The sequence below is a fragment of the Halichoeres trimaculatus genome, unplaced genomic scaffold (genome assembly GCF_033239565.1).
Source record: "Halichoeres trimaculatus isolate MK-OKI-2021-1 unplaced genomic scaffold, fHalTri1.1 fHalTri1_scaffold_2, whole genome shotgun sequence".
Classification (NCBI taxonomy): Eukaryota; Metazoa; Chordata; class Actinopteri; order Labriformes; family Labridae; genus Halichoeres; species Halichoeres trimaculatus.
The window spans coordinates 30,119,800-30,144,977 of NW_027437180.1; the positions used below are offsets into that span (position 1 = coordinate 30,119,800).

A 25,178-nucleotide genomic window follows, 5' to 3' on the forward strand; every position below is an offset into this window, starting at 1 on the left:
CCAAAACATCAGCTAGAAAGCACCTGTTGTCTATTCCATTTTCACAACAACATTTGAAATTGATTGTCAATCAGTGTTGCTTCCTTAGTGGACAGTTTGATTTCACAGAAGTGTGATTGACTTGGAGTTGCACTGTGTTGTTCAAGTGTTCCCTTTATTGTTCTGAGCAATGTAGATCAGTCAGCTTTAGTTCTGTTTACACCACATAAGCATCATAAGATACTGCTCTTAAATACATGTCCTCTTTATTACTTCTAATGGAAGTGGCTGACTTTTATTCATCTATTTACTTTTTTATAGATGGCTTGATATGCTCTTAAATACATGTCCTCTTTATTACTTCTAATGGAAGTGGCCGACTTGTATTTATCTATTTACTTTTTTATAGATGGCTTGATTGCTGTGATGATGTTTTTCCATCATCCTTTCCAAGGGATGATGATGGTGATAATCAAAAGTTATCAATAAGGTAATATAAGTACTAACTCCAATTTATATAACAGTTTGTCTGTTCTCTTGTTACTTTAAAATTTAACGAGGCTTGTGCACGATGAAAGAAAGCTTGGCATACTAAAAATTCCCCCAAGCCAACTAATGTGCTACTGAAAGCATGCTGGGGTACAAAGCAACAAGCATCAGGTTGGTATCCAAAGAGTGCCCTAAGCCATGATTATAAAATGATAGACTAAGATGTAAAGAAAAGGACTCCCGGCTTAACATTTCCTTTCAAGTTTTTTACACCATAACGTCCATTCTCCACCTATTCTTCTGATCTTCCTGCAGGGAGAGAATAATACATTCTGCATAATGATGTGCTCCTCTGTTATCACTTGTTTTTCTCTTAAAACATCCCCTGCTCAAGCAAACATTTTTATTATATGCCCAGAGACAAGCATGCATCAACACTTGTCTGACTCTCTACACTCTACCAAGAGAATGTAAAAATAAATATTACTGTTAGAGGAGCTGTCGCTCACATGGATTTTAATGGTACAGGAGTCAATTTCTATAGAAAATTATAAGTGGAGTGACGCCTGTGAGCGACTTCCAAGACCCAACAAAGTCATAACAGAACCAAATTGCTATAATTAAACAGTAACAGGAAATGACTAAACCAAAAAATGATTGTGAAAAAAAGAATGTGATAACACATAAAAAGGCAACAACTGACCCAAAATGCCCCAACTTTTTGCCCAAAATGTAACAACTTGATGCACAACTTTAATGTATTTTCTAATGAATACATTTCAGTTATTTGATGTGTCAGCTTCAATGGTAGCTGCTGGTCAGTCAAGGAGGGGAAGCTCATTTTCTTCCGGCCTACATCATAAATTTGTTTGTTTATTTAAATGTAACTTCTACCCTCCGCGTCAGCTTGTTAGCAGCTGGAGCTGCTATGTGAGACTGCGACAGGCTGTAAGTGTGAGTTACAGGGGGAGAAGCTCCACAGCTGCAGCTTTACCTGCTTACTGGTAAAAAGAGAAAGAATCTTTAAACACAACGCTTGTCATTTTTAAGAAAAGTAAACTCGCTGGGGATCGATAAAACCTCCGGATCTGTCCAGAACAAGTAAACGTAGAACTCACAAGATACTCTGGTGGAGGGTTATACTTCAAGATCGCTGACTGGCTCAATTCACTGTCAATCAAAAAGGGATTCAGGCTCAGACAGATCATCCAATCATCATGCAGAAGCCAAGCGTCCAGGCCAGCCCACTGCCTCATAGACCCCCAGAGATGCTTAGTGTCCAAGGGCGGTACAAAGCCCAGCATTCATCCAATGACCGTCCAGTTTCCACAGTGGAACAACCCACTGTACGCTTCCCCGCTGAAGTCAGAAGACGCCCAGCGTCCGACTGTGTTAAAGAGCTGAGACGCTGCTGGGATAAATGAGAAGGAGGTCGAGCCAGACACCTGTGATAGGTAGCTGATTCTGAACAAAAGATGAAGTAATTCTAGCGCTGAGCTTCCCTTGCAGTCTTAGAGCAATCGCCACTAGTCAGCTTAGGGGGTCAGGATTTCTACGCAGATATTGTAGAGTGTACAATATCTGCGTAGAGTGTTTAGTTTAATGTCATAAACTTGAGCCTTGTCGTCTTTATAAAGGTGCAGTTCTCTTACATTGTATAAAATGAAATTATGGATCTGGTTTGCTAAGAAGTACAAAGAAGAGATTATCTTTAAGATAAACAATCTAAATCCAATGTGCTTGGAGAATGAAAATAAATGACAAGCAGAGAGAGTTTGTGCTCGCGTTTGATCATAGAAAATATTTCAGCTACAAGTTCTTCCATCACATAAATAATATGAAGGAGGAAAGGTCAAGTACAAAAAATAATCATTTCATCTGTGGCTTCAAGCCATTGTCTCCAATTTATGTGGAGCTAAGAAAAACCTGATGTTAAAGGTCTGAGAAGCAGAGGTTCAGCTGAAGTGTGGCTTATTTAAGATAATGAAACAAACCATGCTGCAGATGTAAACCATTTCCTGTGACTCAAACACTTCTGAACTGTTAAAGAGTTTCCCTGCTGAATGAATTCAAGATAGTTTTCAAAGCATCGCAGCCTGAAGTAGATTAATCACAGCAATTAAATTCAGGCTGCAGGTAGCATAATTGGAGTGAAAGTAATTGAATAGAGGGGAAATCAAATCACTGTTGTGAATGCAAATTGGGCTCAATTTTTGTCAGTGAGAAGAGGACAAAATCTGGTTCTCAGGGGAGAAAGAACAGACGTGTGGCAGCAGAGCAGGTTCATTTAAGTATTCCTATGGAGACTAGTTAAATAGTAGTAGAAAGGGGAGTCATTAAAAGTCCTGTCTCTGGTGTTGAAGCTTTGTTTTACTCCCTCATGTTTCTTTTTTTTAGGGGAAGGGTATCTGAGGTAAAAATTACAATTGAGAAAGTTTTGCCTTCAGCAACAAGAGTAGGATCAGTTGAGTAACATCAAACATCAAACATCAAACGTTGTCATTCAGTTTTGTATTTGCATGTATTTTTGGAGCCTTTACTAGAGTCTGTCTGCTGCAGTGTAAAGTGTAGAGGTGTGAGATAGGGGAACATAGCTTGCCTTTGGTAATGGCAAAATTATAAAATCATTGCCCCCTTTAAAGGTTATATTTGATTAGTTTTAATCCAGATCTTCAGATGCATCTCACATTTTTCATTAGCTTCAAGCAAACCCTCTCTGCATATGGAAAACATTTTGAATCAATGCCGTTTCATCAAACTAAGTGTGAATGATAATGTGCTTTAAATCTATAAACTCTCTTTTCTACATCTTGAAACTGATTGTTATATTTGCTGTCTTTCTGTCTTTTTGCTGTAAACATGTGATGCCATAGGTGATGTCAACAGGATTGCTGAGGCTGAAATTGCTGTGAAGCCCTGGAGAGCAAGGTGAACCTATAGAAACAGGTGATGCTTGTCTCTGACACATTCAGTGACTTCAATGGGAACAGACTTAAGAAATGGACCCTGAGCTTGTGTTCATGCAATGAAGCATCAGAATATTATGAAGTTTTCCACCTTTATTAAAACAGGAAGTGACAAAAGGTAACAGAAAAATGATGTTTCTGGTTCATACAGAGCAGATGACTTCATCATTAATGGACTGACTGATAATGGCATCCTCATCACTTTGAGTCAAATCACTGAAACACTTCCTGACTTTAATTTCTTTATTTCTCCTGACAGTGTCTATCTTGAAGAGCAGACAGAGAAATGTCAAAGCCCAGAATGTCTCCTTTAGGGATCAGTAAAGGCTCGTCTTGTCTTAGTTTGGTGGCTTTTCACTGAACTCAAACTACAACACCACACTCAGCCAAAAAATCTCATTTTTATTTGAAAAATAAACTTGTCCATTTTGGAGAAGGTTTCTCATTATGATATGTTTTCTTCTGAGCTTGTTTGGGTATCTATAGAGACACTCAGGGTCAGATTTGACAAGTTTGCCTGAGGTGTCTGTTTATCTTCTTGTTTGCAGAGTTTCTTTTCCATCATTAAATCTTGCATAATGGTTCATTTATTACCCTCCAACAGAGCTGAAGACACTGTGTGATAGCCCACAACTGCCTTTACTTTCACATTAACATAAACCACTGTGAAACATGTTCTTTGTTTGGGTTATCCTCACTTCTTCTTATTATTATTATTACTATCAAAGCAGTAATCTGGTCAACATAAGTCGTTTATCACCGCTCATTGTCACTGCATTACAGGTGGTAGCTTAATTGCTCTCCCTGCTTTTCTTCTTGAAGAAGACTTATTATGATGATCCTTGAATTTAAAAATAATATTGCCACAAGGTTTCAGAGCATGACATGTTGATGTGGCATAAATAATAAAAGGTTCCCTGGGTTTTCCAAACAGCTTGTCTCTAGAATATGGCAAGATTTGGCCTTCACCTGACGTCCGGTTCTGCTTTAAGGTCACCCAGCAGCTCTGTCAATTACCTGAAAGATGTTTTTCTTCTGTTCCACCCTATGATAATGTTTGTCTCAAAAAGGTTTCTTACTTATGTCCCCTTGGTTGTGACAGAAGGTTTTTTTTTTAAGACAAAGGCAAGAGAAAGCTGTGAAGTTGTAAGGTTTTTCAGATACAGCCACAATGTAGCTCATCACTTTTTTTCTTCAACAAAGGCAAGTGCAGGCTCAATTTGTTACTCAATTATAACTGAAACCTTGGGCTGAGCTCTTTATTAATACCTTTTATGAAGGCTTGGGATCAAACAATCTGAAAGAAACATCACAACAGCAGACAATGAAACAATGGCTGACCGCTAATAGCTTGTGAAGACGACATTTAGAGCCTCAGAGATGCCATTAAAAGTTAAGCTTTGTGATGCCTTTGCTGGATTGAAAAGGGAGTTGTATAGACACAGTCTCTTCAACTTCTAGTTGCAGATGTGAAAACTAATGTTTCACCTGCACTTGATGCTCTTGCTGTTCAGTTCCCTTTAAGATTCACAGACTTTGCCACAAGGTTTCAGAGCATGACATGTTGATGTGGCATAAATAATAAAAGGTTCCCTGGGTTTTCCAAACAGCTTGTCTCTAGAATATGGCAAGATTTGGCCTTCACCTGACGTCCGGTTCTGCTTTAAGGTCACCCAGCAGCTCTGTCAATTACCTGAAAGATGTTTTTCTTCTGTTCCACCCTATGATAATGTTTGTCTCAAAAAGGTTTCTTACTTATGTCCCCTTGGTTGTGACAGAAGGTTTTTTTTTTAAGACAAAGGCAAGAGAAAGCTGTGAAGTTGTAAGGTTTTTCAGATACAGCCACAATGTAGCTCATCACTTTTTTTCTTCAACAAAGGCAAGTGCAGGCTCAATTTGTTACTCAATTATAACTGAAACCTTGGGCTGAGCTCTTTATTAATACCTTTTATGAAGGCTTGGGATCAAACAATCTGAAAGAAACATCACAACAGCAGACAATGAAACAATGGCTGACCGCTAATAGCTTGTGAAGACGACATTTAGAGCCTCAGAGATGCCATTAAAAGTTAAGCTTTGTGATGCCTTTGCTGGATTGAAAAGGGAGTTGTATAGACACAGTCTCTTCAACTTCTAGTTGCAGATGTGAAAACTAATGTTTCACCTGCACTTGATGCTCTTGCTGTTCAGTTCCCTTTAAGATTCACAGACTTTTCTCTTCGGTCTCAGCTATATGTTGAATGCATTATCACTGTTAACGTGGAATTAAATTACAGCTAAGAACAATCTAACATGCATCCTGGATTTTAATTTACTTGAGATTATTAATGTTCAATATGTTTGCACACGGGTGCTGAGCGTAATCAAAGCTTCATTCAGGCGTTTATGACTGAACTTGAAGTAAAGTTGAGACTTCATTAAATATAGATTTGATATCTTATTAGCTGAAAGTGTTCACAGAGACACTGCAGATGCTGTTTAAACAGCAGCCTCACTCCTCCAGTCTGTGAGTCACTGAGCTCTGACTGAATCATCTCATCAGCAGACTGCAAACATGTCTGAAATGGCAAAGCACAGCAGTGGAAAGCAAGATGAGGTCTTTGCTGAACTTTTAAACAGATATTTCTAAAGTTTGATATCAGAATGCAAAAACTGTTTATGAGACATCGATGTTATCTTTATGTTTGCACATGACGATGGGGTTGATTGAGGGCTTGTATCTGTCAGACTTCCAGAGAATGATGTGGAAGCAGGGCTGCATTTCTTGTGTGACTCTGCTTTTAGTTTTACTGCATTTTGATAAGGTGTCCAACAGCATTTCAATGTTTTTCATCTAATCCTTCTTTTAACTTTGCAACTCTCACAGCAACAATCCGCTCTATAAATCCATCCTCAGGGAGTTCATCTCAGGATTTAGAATAATTTAATTTCAGAACGTCTTTGGTGTGCAGGAAACGAAGAAGTCTGGTTAATTTAAAGTGACCGAGGGGCCTCTCAGGGTTGCAGCTTATATTTAGGTAAACAACATAGCTTACAAATAGCCTCAGGGCAATATGGACTTGTGTTTGAGAAACATCTAGAGGTACATTAGTTCACTCTTTTACCTCTCACTACACCATCCCAGGAGCCTTTGTCAGTCAAGAAATGTGTTGGGAAACAGAGTCAGAGTCACTGAAAGAAGACTGGAAACATGATGTTAAAGCCATGCTCGAGGATTCTCCATGTTCGACCGACCACCACAACATCCACCTTGTCTCAGACTCACTGAAACTCCTCCAACCAATTAGAGAAAATTACTTATCAATGACAGACTTGTTTTTATTATTGCTTTCCAGTGATTGTTATGTTTCTCAGCATTAGGTAAAATAATGTCTATCATATCTGATCAACCATGGGGAACAAGTAAAGCAATGAGAAAAACAATTATCGTTGTCTAGAGGGAACAAATACAACAGTCTAGTTAATTAAGTTGCAAGGCTCAATTAGAATGATTTAATCCTCAGAAAGTAAACAGTTTTTCTTAAAGAGGTAGGCCCAAATCTTCTGAACATGATAGAGAGTACACAGGATTAACTGGGATTCTTTGAGATACACTCTTTAAAGGTATAATTGGTAGTTTGATTTAGATACACTTTTTGTTATACTGGTTAAAATGATCTATATGTCCCGGTGGCAAGTGGAGTCCTGACCAGATGGTACATTCAAGTTCATGCTAGTTTTTCAGGACTGCCAACCCTGCCTTTAACGGTGTCTCATTACTGTCTCGCAAAGAGTTTGGACAATGCCAATTGAGCTTAGAATTTAGACTGAAGTAGAGATACAGCTACTGTGTCTGGCTCAGTGGGATGGTGACTTGGTGACTTGTCAAAATGAAAGTCAGACATGAAATCTTCCAAAAAACAAAACACATAATGGCTCTACCTGTGAGATAACTGTGTGTGGCAGGGCAGAGTAAAATCTAAAGTTTTAAAGAGTTTTAGCAACCAGCAACGCCACACCTTAGGGCTTTATTAAAATTAAAATCGATCACACAGGTGAGGACTGACAAAGGTAGAGACATGGTTTTAAAATAAAGTCAAAAGGTTTATTTAATCAAAGGAAAGGAGGTCAAATCTTGATAATTTACCTTGGTGAAGCACAGCACAACAAAAGAAAACAGCAACAAGCAAACCCAGTAGGTAAATAACACTGCATTGATGATTGAAATTAAAAAATAAAAAATAAAAAAATAAAAACTAAGTAGACAGACTAAACAATTTAAAAAAATAAAAAAAAACACAATATTAAACTTGGGAACTAACCAGGGGCAAAACTTAAAATTAATGTTAAAGTAGAGAGACAAAACAACCATAATGGGGAGGCAAAAACAGCAGCAGATCTATATAACCTCAGAGCTAGAGCTAAATGCAGAAGTTTACCAGTGATCCCAATGAGGTAAAGCTTCACAAGTAACAGCTAGGCAGGAGCAAGGCGCCTACAAAAGGCTCCTGCTGCCTTATACAAAGTGGCCTGATTAAAGGCGTGAGGGGTCAGAGATTGAAAGAGGAAGCTGCATGCAAGAGCAGCATTGAAATACAAGTACTGCCTGCCAGATGTGCTTCTCAAAGGAATTTAACCTCATCACCACAATGAAGCAACGTGTGCACAGGGTTTAAAAAAAAGTGTAACTATCCTTTAGTGTTTTGTTGATTGACAGATTGGATGAGACCCCAGGTCATGGTTAACCTCTGTCCAACCAGGACATCACCATGCAGAGTTAACACGCTCATTTTCAGCCACCCGAACATGATATGTGAACGATTGTACAGTTTTCAATGTTCCCCATCCTCATAAATGTGGAGTTTGGAAAGTTTGAAAACATACATCACTCAGAGAGGCAGTTCTTTGCAGTGACATACACACATTTGTAAGAAACATTTCCATATTTTGTTGCTGTAGAGCTAGGTATAGGTGCCCATGCCAAAGGATGAACAAGAATCTGTCTCTTTGGACACCATGTCATGAGGGTATGATTCATACCTTTTTTTTTTTCATCTTCAGTTTATTGTGGAATAGGGCTTTGATAGAGAAGAATGCCAAATATGGCATTCATGACCAGCCTCTGTGCATTGATTGTGCTTAAAATGAAGTGGACCCTTGTGTTAAAGTGAGCCAGTATGAGTAGAATTTCTTCTTAGAAATATCCTGAGGTTTAGTACATGAACCTTTCTTCACTGCTCTTATGAGCCTGGGCCGCCTGTCCTCTGTATCTTCTTGGTTTGCTTGGTTTGATGTTGCTCTTGTTAGCTTCCGAGTGGCAGTAAAGAGGAAGCACTCAGTAGGTCCGCTTTCTTCTCAAGTTATTCCCATCATGCTTTCAACCCTTTTTTGAAACCTCGCTGCAAACCTGCACTGAATCTACCTGGATAAAAAAAAAGAAAAAGATTACAGCTTACGTTCTAAAATGGAAATCTTTTATGTTGTTAAATCCCGTGTGACAGGCAAGATTGCTGTCTTGCACTTTGACCACTTGAGTAGAGATGTATTCTTTTAACCTCAAGAAACTGCAGCTCTTCAGTTGCACAGGTCAGTCTCTATATATTATTGTGAACATCATCTGTATGTCAGATATGTCTCACAGTTTCAAGGGCTTTCCAATCAATGCATGTTTTCCCACAACGGAGTGCTCAGCTGTCACAGGACTAAAAATGTTCACATATAGAGGTGGTAATATATGCTGCTAGCTCAAACTGACTGACGTGCTTAGAGGAGAGCCCAGAGAACACACAACACATTCACACCATCTGAAACATAGACATACAGGTATGATAGTACTTGAAGCCTTTTTTAAACAAATATCAGAGTTATCTGACTCTGACTTTGTCTAAACAAGACCTTCTCTCCTCTAAAGCAAAACGCAAAAGTGTCCTTTTACTAAAAGTCTGTTTTTCAGGAGGCACCTTTGCTTTCATTGAGTACACAACTTTCTGAAAGATTGCATTTTGTCTTTTTGCTACCATCTTGTGGAGAAATGTTAAATAAAAACCTGTCGAGCATTTTAAAGTGAAATGCAGCACAGTCACCGAATGTATGAGTCAGTGAATCAGAAATACACTCATTGACAAAATCCACTCAATATTCCTACTTAAGATCGACATCCTGTCCGTCTGTTTTAAGTTCTGGTCCTTAATGAGGAGACTGACAGAGACTCTTTACAGCTTTTAAAATGATACTTTAAATGATTGAATGACCTTTTAATTATTCTTGGAATATCTTCTCAGGGTAGGCAGACAACACACTGTGTAAACACTAAGAGAAGCTTTTTATACTCCTTAAAATGATCAAGTAAATAAAACAGCAAAAAATAAAGAATCACTCTTGAAATTGTTTGGATCATGGTTAAAGATTGGAAACTAAAAGGAAGAGCCCTAGATCAAACTCTTAGTTCGTCAGGTGGTTCATCTTAATGGTGTAACATACGAGTGTGACATCCAGACCTAGGAACCTTTTGGGGGTTTTTTTTTGCTTGTTTTTTTGATCCACAATGGTGCCCAATTAATTCTTTGACACTAAGACTTTATGTGCTAAAATGTCAAAATTCACGAAGTAAAGCAAACCTGGTGTAGCTTCAGTAGACTGAATTTGTATGAAAATTACCTAAATCATAAATCTTTTTTTTTGTTCCAAAAAAGTCGCACCGAATGGGAAGACTGGAAAGTCAGCCTTGGTTTCCAGTCCGATGATTCAGCAGCCCTGTGTTTCTCTCATACTGACCCCTTGTGGTTAAACTCCTCACCTATTTTATTTTATTTATTTATTTAAAACTTTATTTAACCAGAAGAACCTCATTGAGATTAAAAATCTCATTTGCATGGATGTCCTGACCAAGACAAAGCATTTACAGCCGTTTTCATCATCCTCTAAAGCTTTTAATCTGCATTTGAAACGTTTCAAAGAGACCAGCTTTTCAAGACACAGTTTTTCTTGAAACAGATTCCAGTCTGCAGGATGCCTGAAGATTCTTTTACACATTTCAAGACGAACTTCAGGGACCAATAGCAAGAGTAGATTTTGTGACTGAGTCACAGAACAAAGACTGAGAGCTTTTCACATGAATATAACTACTCAAGTATGATGGGAGCAGGCCAAGAATAGCCTTTTTAAATCAGAGTGTGCCAATGATTCAGTCTACGAATGGTCAAAGAGGGCCACCCAACTCACTCATTCAGAGTACAATAATGAGTTAGAGCCTTGAGATTTGTTATGAGTCTTAGAGCTCCATGATAAACAGTATCCAAAGATTTAAGGCATTGAGAAGAAGCATGCTAGTAAACATCACCATAAAGGTAGCAGAAACAAGATGCTTTTTGCAGCAAAAGAAAAACAGGACTTATTCCTGAAGTAAAAGCACAGTCACAGCTTTAGCTTCTTTACAAGCTGTTCAATCTGAAGCTTTAACAATAGAGAATCATCGATCACAAACACAAGGTATTTATACAAAGATACAGACTCGATTACATGACCCTGAGCTGTAACAATAGATGGAAGGTTCTGTGACCTCTGCTATGAGTTTGTGAAAGTCATCAGCTTTGTTTTTTCAGAATTAAAAACCAACTTTAAGTCCCTCAGATTTTCCTGCACAATGTTAAAGGCCTCCTGCAGAAAGCTAAGGGCTTGTTGGATAAGTATAATAAGTAACAGTATTGCCTGCATATAACCTAGCTGAGTTCCTTCTATGTGCTACTTTCCTTCTAAATAATAAAAGTAGAATACAAATAGAAAACCATACTCAGTGTCAGAACAATGCAGTTTTAACATCTGATGTCACCACTTGGTTCCCTTTAAGATGAAACTTATTCTTTCCCATGAATTCAATCTTTAACCTCTAATAAGTATTGAGCCATTTGACAGTCTGAGGAGTCAGGCTCTTAAATCAGATCAGCTTTAGATAACACAGTAACAGTCTTTTCACTACATTTCACACGTGTCGAGACTCAAAGATATGGTAGACCTAAAAACAAAATTATTCAAGTTTAAAGCCAGAAACAGATCTTTACCTGTAAATAAACAGAAGCTGTGTTTAGCTCTTCAGGAAGATGACCACAGATGAGAAGTTAATTTGGATAATCCTTAAAAGGAAAATGTGTATCAGTTTATTAAGCAGTCATAGCACTTTTTTGGTAAAAATCAAATACAGTTGAAAGGTTTTTAAAGGTAATTAAAAACCAATATAATTACATTAATACTGCACATATATTGATCAGTTTCAAGGAATGTGTGTTGAAAAAGGGGAGAAAAACCAATAAATTTGTGATTGCTTCAGTGTAAATTAGAACATTTTAATACTTTTGTTACAAGAAGAAAATAGCCATCTGATTTTGTATCATCATTCTAACCTAGAGAGAAAGTTATCTAGAAAAAGACCAAAAAATATGTGTCCTTCTTCCTGCTTCTTCTGGTTTATGGACAGGATGCACATTTTTGAGGACGAAGGTGATCTTTATCTTATCTTAGAGAGCAAACTAAGTAAATATGAGTTTTAGTTGTCCTGAGTTTAAAGATGACTATCAGTGATGGTTAGCAAAAATGCTATGAATCAACAGCCCCATCTAGTGTCTTATGCAGTGAATTACATACTGGTGTAAAATCTCAAATCTTAAATCCAGTGTTTTGGCCTTCAATTAACAGTTAGTTAAACCCCACATACCTTAATTATAACAAAAAACAAGGCATTTTAATGTTTTCTCCATGAAAATGATTTGACTTTTTAAAAATGTATATATACATGTATATATAAAAACCACAGCACACTAAATAGAGTTTCAGTTTTTATAAGACTTATAAAAAAGAAAAAACATAACACAATAACCAAGGCATGTCATACATTGTGTTTTTTCTTTGTTTCTCTGAAGACTATTTACAAACAGGCTTATGTACAAAGAGCAGTAACTCAGAAATGGAAAAAGCTACATATAGTCTAGCACAAACAACCAGTTAGCTTAATGATAATATATTTGTTTTATGTACAATGTAACTGGCAACGCTAGAGCAAGAAAGAACAAAAGGTTTAAATTACTTCAAGTATCTGTCTTGAGGTTTCATGGAGGTTTTGAGTCCAATGGACACAGATTTTCAGCAACACTGAAAAGAAACCAAAAATCTGGTCGAGCTGCAAACCGTGTAGTGTGACGAAGGGAACAGAGAGGAGCTCTAGCTGTTAAAAAGATGAACCACAACACAGACAATGCAGGAAATGTGGAAAGACAGATCAATCACTTTTCTGATAAATGCCCACTTTTTAAACATACATGAAACACAACCAAGGGACCAATCTCCTCTCCTCACATAAAGTGATATCCAGCTTAAAGGCCTGCGGCACATTTTATACTGCTTTCAGTATTAGGTGTGCAACAGGCTGAAAAAGACAAAACAACAAACAATGTGAAATGAGAACAAACCGTTGCTAATGGGAAAATAGTATCTGATGACTTTCACGTCTGATGCAACAGGTTGACAGAACACTTCTCTCATATTTCTGGACTTTTTAGTTTAACTAAACATCTTAGGTATCCAAAGGTAACTTCACAACATTCAGAGGCCTTTTCATTGTCCATGTCATGAAACACTCAACTCTGGAAAATCATTTTCATTGAAGATTTTCACGAAGTTATGAAAAAAAAAACTTCATAGAAACTGCAAAAGAGTTTGATCAACAAGTACCTTACACGTGAATTAAGGTCCAAATATGATGAAACCGTAGTTAGAATTGCACAGTCAGCTGTATGAAAAGAAGAGGATAGCTAGTTTGAGGATAGATCTGGCTACTCTTCTACAGTTAGCAGTAGTTTTTCCTACTCTACTTATATATAGCCACTAGTAAGAAAAGTGTGGCCCTATGATAGGCCATTTGTCCTATAACGTCTTGGAGTGCATGAAACACTAATGCTACTTCACGACGTCCATATAATAACACTGAAGGGCTCAACTGCCTCTCCTTTACATGTCAGTTTAGTGTCCATTTTGGAAGGAGAGGAAAAAAAGTCCATAGTTAACATAACACAACACAACAACCTCCATCAGCACCTATCCCAGTGCACTGCTTTTGACCAGACTTAACAGTACCCCTCAAACCAGGAGCACCAAAAAGACTCTAGTGTAATTAATTAAGACCTTGAAGGAAAGCAGCAAAAAATGTGTGAAATTTCTGGTACTAAGGATAAAAACTCCATGAGGTGTCAAATTAAATCTAGTCAAAGACAAGCTCTGCTAGAGAAGAGTAGAGTGAAATTTAGGACCTTCTTCTTAAAGTTAGTGCATTTCCTGGACAGCAGGGTACCATTTGAGAATCTGATCCTATCAGCTGCAACACACCAGGCATCCCGTCTCCCTCTGCCTCCTCTCAGCAGACAGTGAGGGGCAGGGGCTCGTTCTCACGCCGCTGGTTCTTCTTCAGCAGCTGGATGCGGTTGTGGCAGTAGAACTTGATAGCCCGCCAGTCTCGGTGGTTGCTGACCAGCAGGGGGCACTGCTGCAGACAGCGCTCACAGTCCGCCTTAGCAGGGACTCTGAGCTCAGTGATGTTTTGGGTCAGGTGCTCCTCAACCGCTGCCCGCTCTGCCTCAGACCAGGGTCGCTTCAGGACGCCTCGCTTTCCTGCAGGAGGGGAAAGATTAATCTAGATTACATGTGATGTTTGGGGCAGTGAAACCTCCTTTAGACCCCTGATTGCCACTCAAAACCTTCTCAATCTCCCCACTTGGAAACAGTAAAAACTGTAAGTCATATGCTCAAAGAATAATGCTTCAATATCTCAGTCAAAACAGTTATTGGTAAACTTTGTGCTTCAACCTTTGAAATCCAGAGTCTTGAAATAAAGACAGGTGAAGTAAACAGCTAAAAAAATGCCTGAACTGTCAGTTTGTTGTCTTGCTTTGCTTGCCATTTAGTAAGTTTCAGCCATAGTAATTTATCCTTTACCATGGTATTGATTGTGCAGTTACACTTGGTCTGAAGCCAGTGATTACTTTCATTACTGATTAATCTCCTGAGGTCTCATTAAAAAGCAGTGCACATATTGAAAGCATACAGACTGCATAAGTAACCCAGATTCAATAAACTGCACACTTCACATTTCAACAATCTTCCTTTTACGAATCACAATCCAGCTGGGAACACATGCACAGAAATCAGCCTCATGCTCCACCCTGCACACACACTCACGTTTGACCATAGGTGGCAGTTTCTGATAGAAATAGGATTGCTGATGACTGGAATGGAATTTAGATAGCACATATTGTTTGTCACAGCAGGAGAGTCTCTGATAAGATCAGCATCATCGAGTGACGCCATGTTACTGCACCATTTCCCTCAGCAGTGCCAGAGCTCCCATCCTTTATCACTGTGCACAAGGGTCACTACAGTCTTAATGTTTACAGGACTCAGTGATTTTTTTCACACCAAGTCATATTGATCAGCAGTCCACCTCCTCTAATATTTGAAAGAAGTTCAGGACTGTGACTGAAAGTTCGAATGTGTTGTTGTTTTTGACTAATTGTAAAGAGATGTAATAACTGTGTGAAAGCTGCCTGTAGCTTCACTTCAACACTTTGCTCATCAACACAATGAATATGTGCAGGTGATGTGGGTGAGGCAAATATGTGTGCACCGGCTGGCAAAGTGATCTTCATCAAACTAAAAATAGAACGATATTAGTAACTAAAATGACTCAGGTCTGTTACAGACTCTTGATATTTTATGCAATTAAATGTTCAAATAGCATCACAAACATAATCTGACTTCAGTTCACTCTTTTTTCCACCACTGAGTTCACTCAATGTTGTTTTTACCATATATTTTAAAAATTAGGCTCTTGATTGTTTGCTTGATGGCCTGCATGCTATGAGACACATATTTATAATAGCAGGTGAATGTGCTCATGGGAAATGTAGTCCTCACCCCAGTAAAACATTTTATAAGCCAAGTTTAATCCACAGATGTCAACAGATTCAACATAATGTGAAAACTCCCCACAATGCACAATCAGCCCTAGAAAATTCACATCCATGGGGTAGAGATAGACCAATATGGATTTTCTAGGGCTGATACCGATTATTAGTAATTGAGGAGGCCGAAAATTGATATTTATTTGCAGTCAAAGTGAAAATACCGGCGTAAAATATTTGAATATTACAAACTCCAACACTTAACTTCATTCAAATGCATTCAAGCATATGTTTATTAAACAGCTCCCAGGCTTAGCAGCATGTTTTATAAAGTGAAATGAAAACTAAAAAAAAAATGGTTTAAGTTTTCCACGGTGAATAAAGTTTACCAAAATTTCAATGGAACTGCAATAAAACTGGACAGAATTGAGTTTGTGCTGCCTTTTTACAGGCATGCAATGCAGTTAAGTTCATTTTCTGTTGAGTTTTACATGACTGATTTTAAATGTTTTGACCATCTAGAGCTTCCATAGACAGGGAGTAGAAGCATCAACAACCATCTCCTGAATGTCTGCAGTTTAAAACATTTCTTACTATTTTTTAAGAGGCAGGAAAATATAAACCTGTGGGTAGTGACAAGAGGAGTGATTTTTGTGTCTGTGGAAGTTAAAATAAGCTCATAGAGCTGATGCCGATATGCCCCAAAATGCCAAATATCATCCCTGATAATTGGTCTATCCCTACCATAGGGTAAGCTTTTTTCATAGACTGTATAAAACATGGACATAGCCTCTGCGACGTCACCCGTCTGTTCCTGAAACCATGAAATGAAGCCAATCCACGGACACAGCCACATTTAATATGACGCTGACTGTGAGTTTCCTTTCAAACAGCTATAGGCGCCTGGCAGTCACATGACCTGAGCTGTGTCTCTGATTGGACAATCAAACAACCTAATAACTTCTAAGCTGCGGCGCCAGAAAAAAAATTCACTCACCGTTCAGTGTGTGCTGATAGTTAAACCATTGTTTTAGATCGAAGCCGTAATTTGAACCAGGCTGTCAATATGCTTTTTAAAACTGTAAAAGTAAGTTTTTTAGGGCTGGATGTGTACATGACTTCCAGTCTTTCTGCAGCCAGCCTTAAGTGGACTTTTAGCACTTCTGCAGAGGCTTCATTTTTACTAAACGGATGTTGCCCCCTGCCTTTTTTCTCAAAGTAAAGCTGGAGCTATAAGAAATTTATCAAGATCTTATAAGATAAATCTTCCTTATTTGTCCAATCACTTCACCTGCTTAGTGTTTCTGCTCTAAAATGCTGTTCCTACTGTTCCTTCAAACCCAAACAAACCTGATGAGGGCTGACCTGAACCTCTCCTGCGGTTTGCAGGTAGAGGAGGAGGAGGAGGAGAGGGCAGCTGGACATTCTTGAGCTTCTTGGGTCGTCCCACTCGCCCGTTGTTTTTGCCCTTCCTCACATATAGCAGGGTGGGTGTAGGGGTCGGAGCAGGTGCAGGGGTGGGCAGCCCGGGCTTCTCCTTCACCTGCTCTCCTTCCGATTCTCCCTCCGAGTATGAATCTGCAGAATTTCCTGACATGACTGGTGAGAGGAGAAAGAAGATAGAAAAAAGGAAGGAGGAGAAAGATGATGGAGCTTTACTTGTCTTTTATGTTCTCCAGTCAAAAATCCAGCTTCTGTTCAGGTTCCTGATTAAATGGTTTTATTCACCATGGGTGAGTGTGCCAGTCAACACATTAATCTATTACCGTAATTATTGTACCTCCAAGAATCTACAGGTTTCAGCTATGTGACAACAACATTTTAATGCTGCCAGAGTGTGATGTCAGTAAAAGCTAGCAGCATTTCAGCAATCCTTGTTTTTCCACCACAAATATGAAGATTTTCTGACCCCAGTGGTGTTCTAAGGGCTCTCTGTGTTTGTTGATACCAAACAGTAGATATACAAATTGGAAAGAAATGAAAAGAGTATCACACTTGCTACAATCTCAAACACACACAGATCCACAAAAATTGGAAGGAGGGTCATAATCCTTCTCCAACCAAAGATGTCTGACATCCCAACATCTCATGCTGGACAACACAAAGACACTCCAGTCCCACTCAGACAGCTCTCCAACTCACCATCCAGCTCCAGGCAGATGTGGTTCAGGCTCATCCCTCTGAACAGCACTCCATCTCTCTCTCCACAGAGCACGACTCGGCCCACTCGGCCCATTAGGCCTGGGTCTTGGCCAATCCCGGCACAGTTCTGTGTCACGTGATACTCTCTCTCCAGGAAGTGCTCCAGCCTCTCCACAGCGCTGCCTCCAGGCTGCCCGGGATCCTCTCCCTCCCCCAGGAGCAGCAGCTGTGTCAGAATGGCTACTTGTCGGCGGACCCTGGTCTGCGTCAGGGCACGAGGATTACGGGTACCACTTGAGCGAGCCAGGCTGCGGAGGAGGTCAGTTCCTCTTAGTGGTGTGGCAGGGGAGTGGTAAGGCCGAGCAAAGACGTACGGGTTTGCAGGATCCACGCCCACATCCTGACGAGTCTGTAAGAGGAGCTCCAGGCAGGGCTCACAGTGAGGGGGGAGGATGAGGGGCTGGACTCGCCCACGCTTACCCTGGACCCCGACTCTAGGGAGGTGAGGAAGCACCAGGCGCTCAAAGGGGGAGAGGGAGGCCTCAAGAGGGGTCAGAGCTGGTGGAGCACCAGGTGGGACAGGGACAGGGCACTGGGGGGTGACACGAGAGCGGTACTCAGCGATGGACAGCTTGGAGACCTCACACTCTCGTCGTCTGTTGTATAGGATGAGCAGGGCAAGGCTGGAGTGGCAGAGGAGACGCCAGGCCTCTGCAGACTGAAGCTGCCGAGACAGGGAGAGGAAGGCAGAGTGCTGCAAGCGGCGAAGGTACAGAACCAGAGAGGACAAGGATGAGAGGAGGGGCAGCAAGTGGTGACGCCCTGAACCACTGAAAAAAAAGGAATAAGAGCAATTTTTTACAAGGCTTATCAGTGTTTAATGATTCAAATTACAACATAAGGTTGTTCCTTTAAGGATTCTACATTAAACATGTTTAATTTGTTCTTCTTAAAGGTACCACAAGAGCTTACGCTTTTATGTCTAAACTGTTATTGGCTGCCAAAACATTTTTGCTATCATCTACCTGTCTGAATATCTGCTTTCCTCAAACTTCAGATGCTCACATCAGATATTTTTAGTGGTGTCAATCAAGTTGCCAATTCTTTGTCTGCTGATCCACTTAAGCTACATCTTTCACTGCTTGTATCTCTTTTCTCAGATCTGCACATGAATAACCAAGGTTACCTCAGTAAGTCTTTTTCCTTGTCTTCTGCTCCACTTTCATCATCATCAACTTCCATCACTCCATTTTCCTCCTCGTCTTCTTCATCCTCCTCATCTTCCTCATCTTTTGGTGGCTCCATCTCTTTGGCTAACCTGTTACAATAGGACTGTGGGCTCCTCACATCAACATCCTCCTCCTCTTTAAGCCTCTTTACCTCCACAACCTCCACATCTTCTTCATCTTCCATCTCCTCATCCTCATCATCTTCCTCCTTCACTGTTCTGTCTTTATTAAACCTCCTCATCGCTCCTTTCCTCGACTGTGAAACCGCCACAGGAGGCGGGCTCCTCTTCACCACCGACACTGGCACTGCGTTCTGACCTCGAGGAGGAGTCAGCACAGGAGGGGTGGAGTTCCTCCCGGAGGAGGCGGGGGATTGGTTAGCTGCTGTTAGAGTGGGCGGAGACATGGAGAGGTCCTGGACTCCACCGTGTGAAAGATCTGAGCTGCGACTGTGTGCCCCAGCAGAAGACGACTTTGAGTGCTGTTGAGTGTGTGTGTGAGCAGGATTAGGGTGTGTGTTCTGTGCATTCAGGCGGGGCATCTGTGTGTAGCGCTCCACCAGGGCAGAGCACACCTCTGGTTGGTGAGAGTGGTGTTTGTCTAAGTGGCGGCCTAGAGAGCGGAAGTGGCGTCCACAGTACTCACAGGTCTGGCGCGCAGAGTCTGGGGACACCCCTGCTCTTTGGGAGTTTAAGTTGATGTTGCTCGGAGCTTTGAACACAGGTTTAGCTGAAGAGGAAGACGAGCAGGGAGGGGAGGACTGAGCTGGAGGGTGGGACGCAGGAAGCAGACGGCTGGAATGAGGAATGCTTGTGGAGGAGGCTGGCATTTGCCGACCTGGTGGAGTCCGATGGGTGGTCTTTTTCTTTGAGGGAGTACCACGGCGCTTTTTGCGGCGGCGCTGTGCACGCCCACGGGGGCTGACATTGTCCTCATCTCCAGCATCTGAGTCGCTGGCGTCAGAGTGAGAGATGGGTGAGGAAGATGGGGAGAGGGACCAAGAGGGGGTGACGTACTCCTGATGCTGCTGTTGATGTTGCCGCTGCTGAGCTGTCAGAGGGAGAGGCTCGTCCTCCTGAGGTCAAAGAAAAGAAGTAAAGTCAACAGACATAATTTGCTGTATTTTCTTTTAAATGTTTGGGCAGGTGTTGGTCCATTTAAATGCTTTTTGCGCCTTTTTGAACTTATCATAGAAAAGTTTACAATAATAAGTTATTAAGTGTTATAAGGCCTCAAGGCGGTGACTTTTCAGAACAACAGCTGTCAATGGCACTGCCCACTCACTGCACACCACAGTAAATTGTTCCCAAAAGATATCAGCACAATTTGTGCTCCATCTCAGTGCTGTCAGACTGTTGAAACCTGCATTGCTGCACAGATGTGTTAAAGCTTTACTTTTTTCATCAGATCCACAGGCCAGACATTTAGATATTTCTTTTACTCAATAAAAAACGTGAGCATCAGTGGCAAAAGAAGAGACAGTACATTGAGTGCGAACAAGTGATTCCTGTAGTGTCCCTCAAAGTGTGACAGGAAACTCAAAGACCACACAGCCATGCTAACTCAGGAGGAGTCTCTTATCTTGCATTAAGGAGTTAAACTTAGCGAGAGTCATGAAAAATAATTCATGACTGTCATAAGGTTGTGACAGTAATGTTGGTAATGTTAAATTCCAGTCAGTGCTGGTTTTAACAACAAGATATTAACACTTGTGAAAAATACATTGTGAGGCAAAAATGGACCTTACAGCAAGTAACTTTTTATTTATCAGTGTGGGTAGCATAGGTGTGGTAGGATCAGTGAGAGCAAAGGCATTTTTAAACACACCGCCTCATCGTTACTAAGAGCCGTGATTGGTTGAGTGGAATTAGGCACATCAGCCTGTCAGCTGATTACAGCTGGGTGTATGACTTCCGTGTCCTACATGAACTCACGAAAGCTTCATTTTTTGGCCCTTCCCAAACTAAAGGGGCAGATCTGACACAATTACTACTAATGACCTCAGTCAACCCCACAAAAAAGTGTACTCTCCATTTCTTTGATCAGTAAAGTAAAAACAAAAGAACGAAACAGTGTTTTCCCCTTCTTACCTTTTTGATATTGTTGCCTGTCTCAGAGTCAGAGTTACATTCATGTTGTGCTGGTGACACAGTGCCACGGAAACCCTGTAGGACACACAGCAGCCACATTAAAACACAGCACACTGCTCATTGTTGTTCATCATCACATTCACCATCAGCTGTCAGTCTGAGGGTGTTATGACTCCTCTCCACAGTCAGGCTCGCAGGACCTCTGGTATTACCAACAAACCAAAGAGAAGAAGAAAGAGACATGCTTTCAATACTTTTAACTTTTCTGCTACAATGAACTCTGGGCTGATCCTTCAGGTGGGGATTAAAGTCAAGAACAAAAAAAGTCTGTTTTTAAAGTGTAATTAGAGATATGAAGATAAACCTGTTAAAGGACCTCTGGTCCTATAAGGGGTTTATCTTCACCTGTTTGCTTAATGAGATCTATTAAAGAAACATATGCTGTCTCATAACCATGGTTACTGTTGCTACAGCACTATAGGTAGAGAGGGAGCGGGAGCTCAGCCATCACCATGGTAACCCCATGCCTTCCTGAGCTCTCTCTAGGTGTGTTTGTGAGCGTGTGTGTGTGTGTGTGTGTGTGTGTGTGTGTGTGTGTGTGTGTGTGTGTGTGTGTGTGTGTGTGCGTGTGTGTGTGTGTGAGTGTGAGTGTGTTGGGGACCAGACCATCAGTGTGTGAATACACACATGGTTGCCTATAAATGAAGAGTGTGTGAATGTTTTTTCTACACTTCTGAGGATATCAGTAGTATGACAGAGAAACAAAGAAAAAAAGTAATTATGAGACTAGTTCTACTTAAAAAAACTGCCATGAATATAATTTGGTTCATTTATTAATTCATGCTTTGTGTACACATTAAATTTGATTTAATTTTATTACTTTTTATTTTGAAAAGTGTGTATGCAATTCATTTGGGTGTGTTTATGTACGGTTTGTCGCTATTAGTGAGTGCAATAATTTAAGAATGTAGTGTGCCTGTGTGATGAGTTTTAGTAAGTTCTAAAAATAAGCACCCTTAAGCTCCATGGTCTATTAGTCTGTAAAGTTTATGTTAGTTCCTGGTGATTTTTGACAGATTATTCGAAGTGTCAATGTATGACAGTAACGGCATGATGATGTCATACTGAGTTTTTACATTTTCTATTTTATGAACTTATGTATTTTCCCGGTGTTCTCCACTCTAGCTGCACTGCAAGTACAAAAGTATTGACTTATTTGAGATGTATCAAAAATAACAGAGGAATGTAGGCGTGTTAATCGAGAGGAAAATCATGGCCTTGTTGAAGCTCTAAAATGTAAGTAGAGAGTGGGTTTACTGTCTTCATATACTGACCAGATTCTCCCCCCACTCTGTCAGGCTGTAGTCCACAGTGATCTCCTCCCCCTTGGAGATGTCTCGGATGGCGATAACAACCAGCCTCACCTGGCTGCCACAGTGAACCTCTCGGATGCGGCAGTTGGGGGAGGGAGGGAAGGAGCTTGCTGTTGGTGCAGGGGCAGACGCTGTCGGGGCAACTGGGGCCGTGGATGCAGGAGTCAGAGACGGAGCCTGTGCTGAGTTCACCGTGGTCGGAGCAGGAGCGGGGACTGGTGTCGGGGTTGGGGCTGAGGAAGTAGGGGGAGCTGGTGTGGAGGCAGAGGAGGAGCCGGACTTAGATCCAGGAGAGACTTTGCCGTTTGTCTGCTCTGATGGACCACTGAAATGAGAAAGTAAAGTTGATTAAATATAAGTTCTTTATTCTCACCATTTTTTAGGAAAACTAGTTTCTTTTCTCCCACAAAACATTTCCATTCTGGCTAATGTGTGTTCTCAATTCCATTGTTTCAAATAACTACCCTCAATTGTTCATCCGTGCATGTTCATTTCAGTTACTTGTTTTTGGCACATTTGCCCTCTTCTAACATCAGAAGAGTCTGAACTCGGCTAAGGAAAAAGAACTGGACTATTGCTCATGGTCCAAAGTCCTCTTTCCAAATGAAAGTCATTTTGCATACAATTAGGAATCAAGGACTCAGAGTCTGTAGGAAGAGTGGAGAGACATAGTAGTTGGTAGTTAGTAGATATACTTTATTCCAGACCCTTAGGTCCATATAAATATAACAAATAGTTAATAATGATAAAAAGAAATTAAATAAAGAAAAAATACAGTTCATATGTTGACAGCGACTTAAAACACAAAGAGATATTTGTACCAATGTTTCCAATAGTAGGATGTGAACCTTGTGTCGCTCATTGTGAGCTGAGTAAGTGACATTGTTATTTAATTGTCTGAATCAACCAGACGACCTATGAATTTGTGCATATAGTTTCTAAGAACAGCAAAAGACGTGGGCACAGCGTTATAAACAAACATATGACTAGCACTCAACCATCGAGGTAATTTAAGAAATATCCTGAAAGCATCATTATAGGCTATCTGCAGCTTTTTCATTTTAGCTTTACTGTAGTTGCACCATAAATGAGCAGTGTACAGTGGAGTACAGTAAGCTCTAAAAAGCTCAATTTTAACATTTTCTGTACACATTTGAAATTTAAGTGCTAAGGTATAAGCTTGAGCATACAATTTACGGCAGTTAGTACGCTAGTTATCATCATCATCATCACACATATCACTCCTGATAATGTGCCCCAGGTATTTAACCTTTACCACTACACTGAGGACTTGATCAGAGATAAAGAAGGATGGAAACTGCTGCTTCTGGTCATCTTTTGTTCTCACTATCATTACCACACTCTTCTTACAGTTGTATTTAGCGTCAAACTGCACGCCATAGCTCGAAAAGATTTTCAGGAGTTGCTGCAGGCCAGCACTGTAAGGTGAAAGGATGACCAAGTCATCAGCATACATCAGATGGTTGATGAGCCTGTCACCCATCATGCATCCAGTCTTACAAGCTCTCAGTTGTTACGAAAGATCATCCATGTATACATTAAATAAGATTGGTGAAAGTATACCACCTTGGTGGACTCCATTTGTAACAGAAAAATAATAGAATCCAATATTCTTGAAGTACAGAGTAAAGCTTTCACAGTCTGTGATGGTTTGGGGTGCAATTTCATCTGCTGGTCCAATGCGTTTTCTTAAGTCCACAGTAAACAAAACATAGGTTTATCAGGAAATTTCACTTGCCTCCTTCTGCTGACAAGCTTTATGGAGATACTGATTTTAATACCCAGCAGGACTTGGCTCCTGCCCACAGTGCCAAAAGTACCAAAAGCTGCTTAAATGTGCTCAATTGACCAGGCATAGAGCTGAGGGTTGCTATCGAAGCTACCTGGGCTTCCACAACACCTCAGCACTGCCATGGGCTGAGTAGTAGCAGTGAGCAGTAATTCATGTAAAAGAGCCCAGACCAGTGCACGCGGATGAACAAACTTTTCAAAAGGCCAACATCTCAACATCATCAAGCCTTAGTCTTCACAAAACAATGAGGTGATACTTGAAACTCTTTGCTCACTGAGCTTTTTATAATATTTACACAATTTTTCTATCTAATGCACTGGCCTGCAGCTGTGTATGCTTGTTAAAAATCTATGGCAGAACAGAGCTGTCTATAATAACTACAGGTAGTTATTATAATGATTGTTGTGAATGTAAAGCAACACAAAATCAAACACTCACCAGTTGTGTACAGCAGACTCTGTGTTGCAGTAAGGTCCATCCTGTGTGGACCGTTTGTTCTCTGCTGCTTTTACGGTCACCTGAGAGCACACAGCAACAGTACGTATGAAAGGATTACGTATAAGTATGCAGAGCCCCACACACACACACACACACACACACACACACACACACACACACACTCAAAGGTCATCACCTCATCTCCTGGAGCACATACACAGGTGCACATCATAGCACATATGTAGGCAAGCACACACACACACACAGGCACAAACACACACACACACACACACACACACACATATACACACACACACACACACACACACACACACACACACAAAAGTAGGTCACACTCACTTGCACATGCTCCACCCCCATACCAATCACGCAGACTCGCAGACAGATGCACACACACACACACACACACACACACACACACACACACACACACACACACACACACACACACACACACACACACACACACACACACACACACACACACACACACAGCTGATGGCAGAGAGAATGAGCATGCAGATATTACACACACAAACACGACACCTTGGCTGAAGCTGTGTTCAGGCGCACTCTCCTCCTCGGTGTGTGTAACAAAGACTTTCACAGGCGTCCCTTTACGTTTCCTTCCACAGCCACGCCTGCAGAGAACACACACACACACACACACACACAAACATGCAATTATCATTTAATCAATCGGCCTAGAAGCCAAAC

The 25,178-nt window shown here is 40.7% G+C and overlaps 1 protein-coding gene across 1 annotated transcript; it reads right to left on the reverse strand.

Moving 5' to 3' along the window:
* Positions 1 to 12,228: 12,228 nt before the first annotated feature.
* LOC141800308 (uncharacterized) lies at positions 12,229 to 24,821 on the reverse strand. The gene is made up of 8 exons (XM_074682746.1): positions 24,782 to 24,821; positions 24,441 to 24,621; positions 22,151 to 22,514; positions 20,817 to 20,891; positions 18,684 to 19,801; positions 17,498 to 18,327; positions 16,721 to 16,954; positions 12,229 to 14,066 (listed from the first exon to the last, which is right to left on the reverse strand). The coding sequence occupies exons 1-8, from the start codon at positions 24,819 to 24,821 to the stop codon at positions 13,813 to 13,815; spliced, it is 3,096 nt and encodes a 1,031-aa protein (XP_074538847.1). The 3' UTR covers positions 12,229 to 13,812.
* Positions 24,822 to 25,178: the final 357 nt, after the last annotated feature.

Excerpts from the sequence above, each read along its gene's own strand:
- LOC141800308 (XM_074682746.1), bottom strand. The coding sequence starts at position 24,821 with ATGGGGGTGGAGCATGTGCAAGTGAGTGTGACCTACTTTT. Across the intron at positions 22,515-24,440 it reads GAGTCTGCTGTACACAACTG|TGGTCCATCAGAGCAGACAA; the intron begins GTGAGTGTTTGA and ends TTCTCATTTCAG. Across the intron at positions 20,892-22,150 it reads CAGAGTGGGGGGAGAATCTG|GGTTTCCGTGGCACTGTGTC; the intron begins GTCAGTATATGA and ends TGTGTCCTACAG.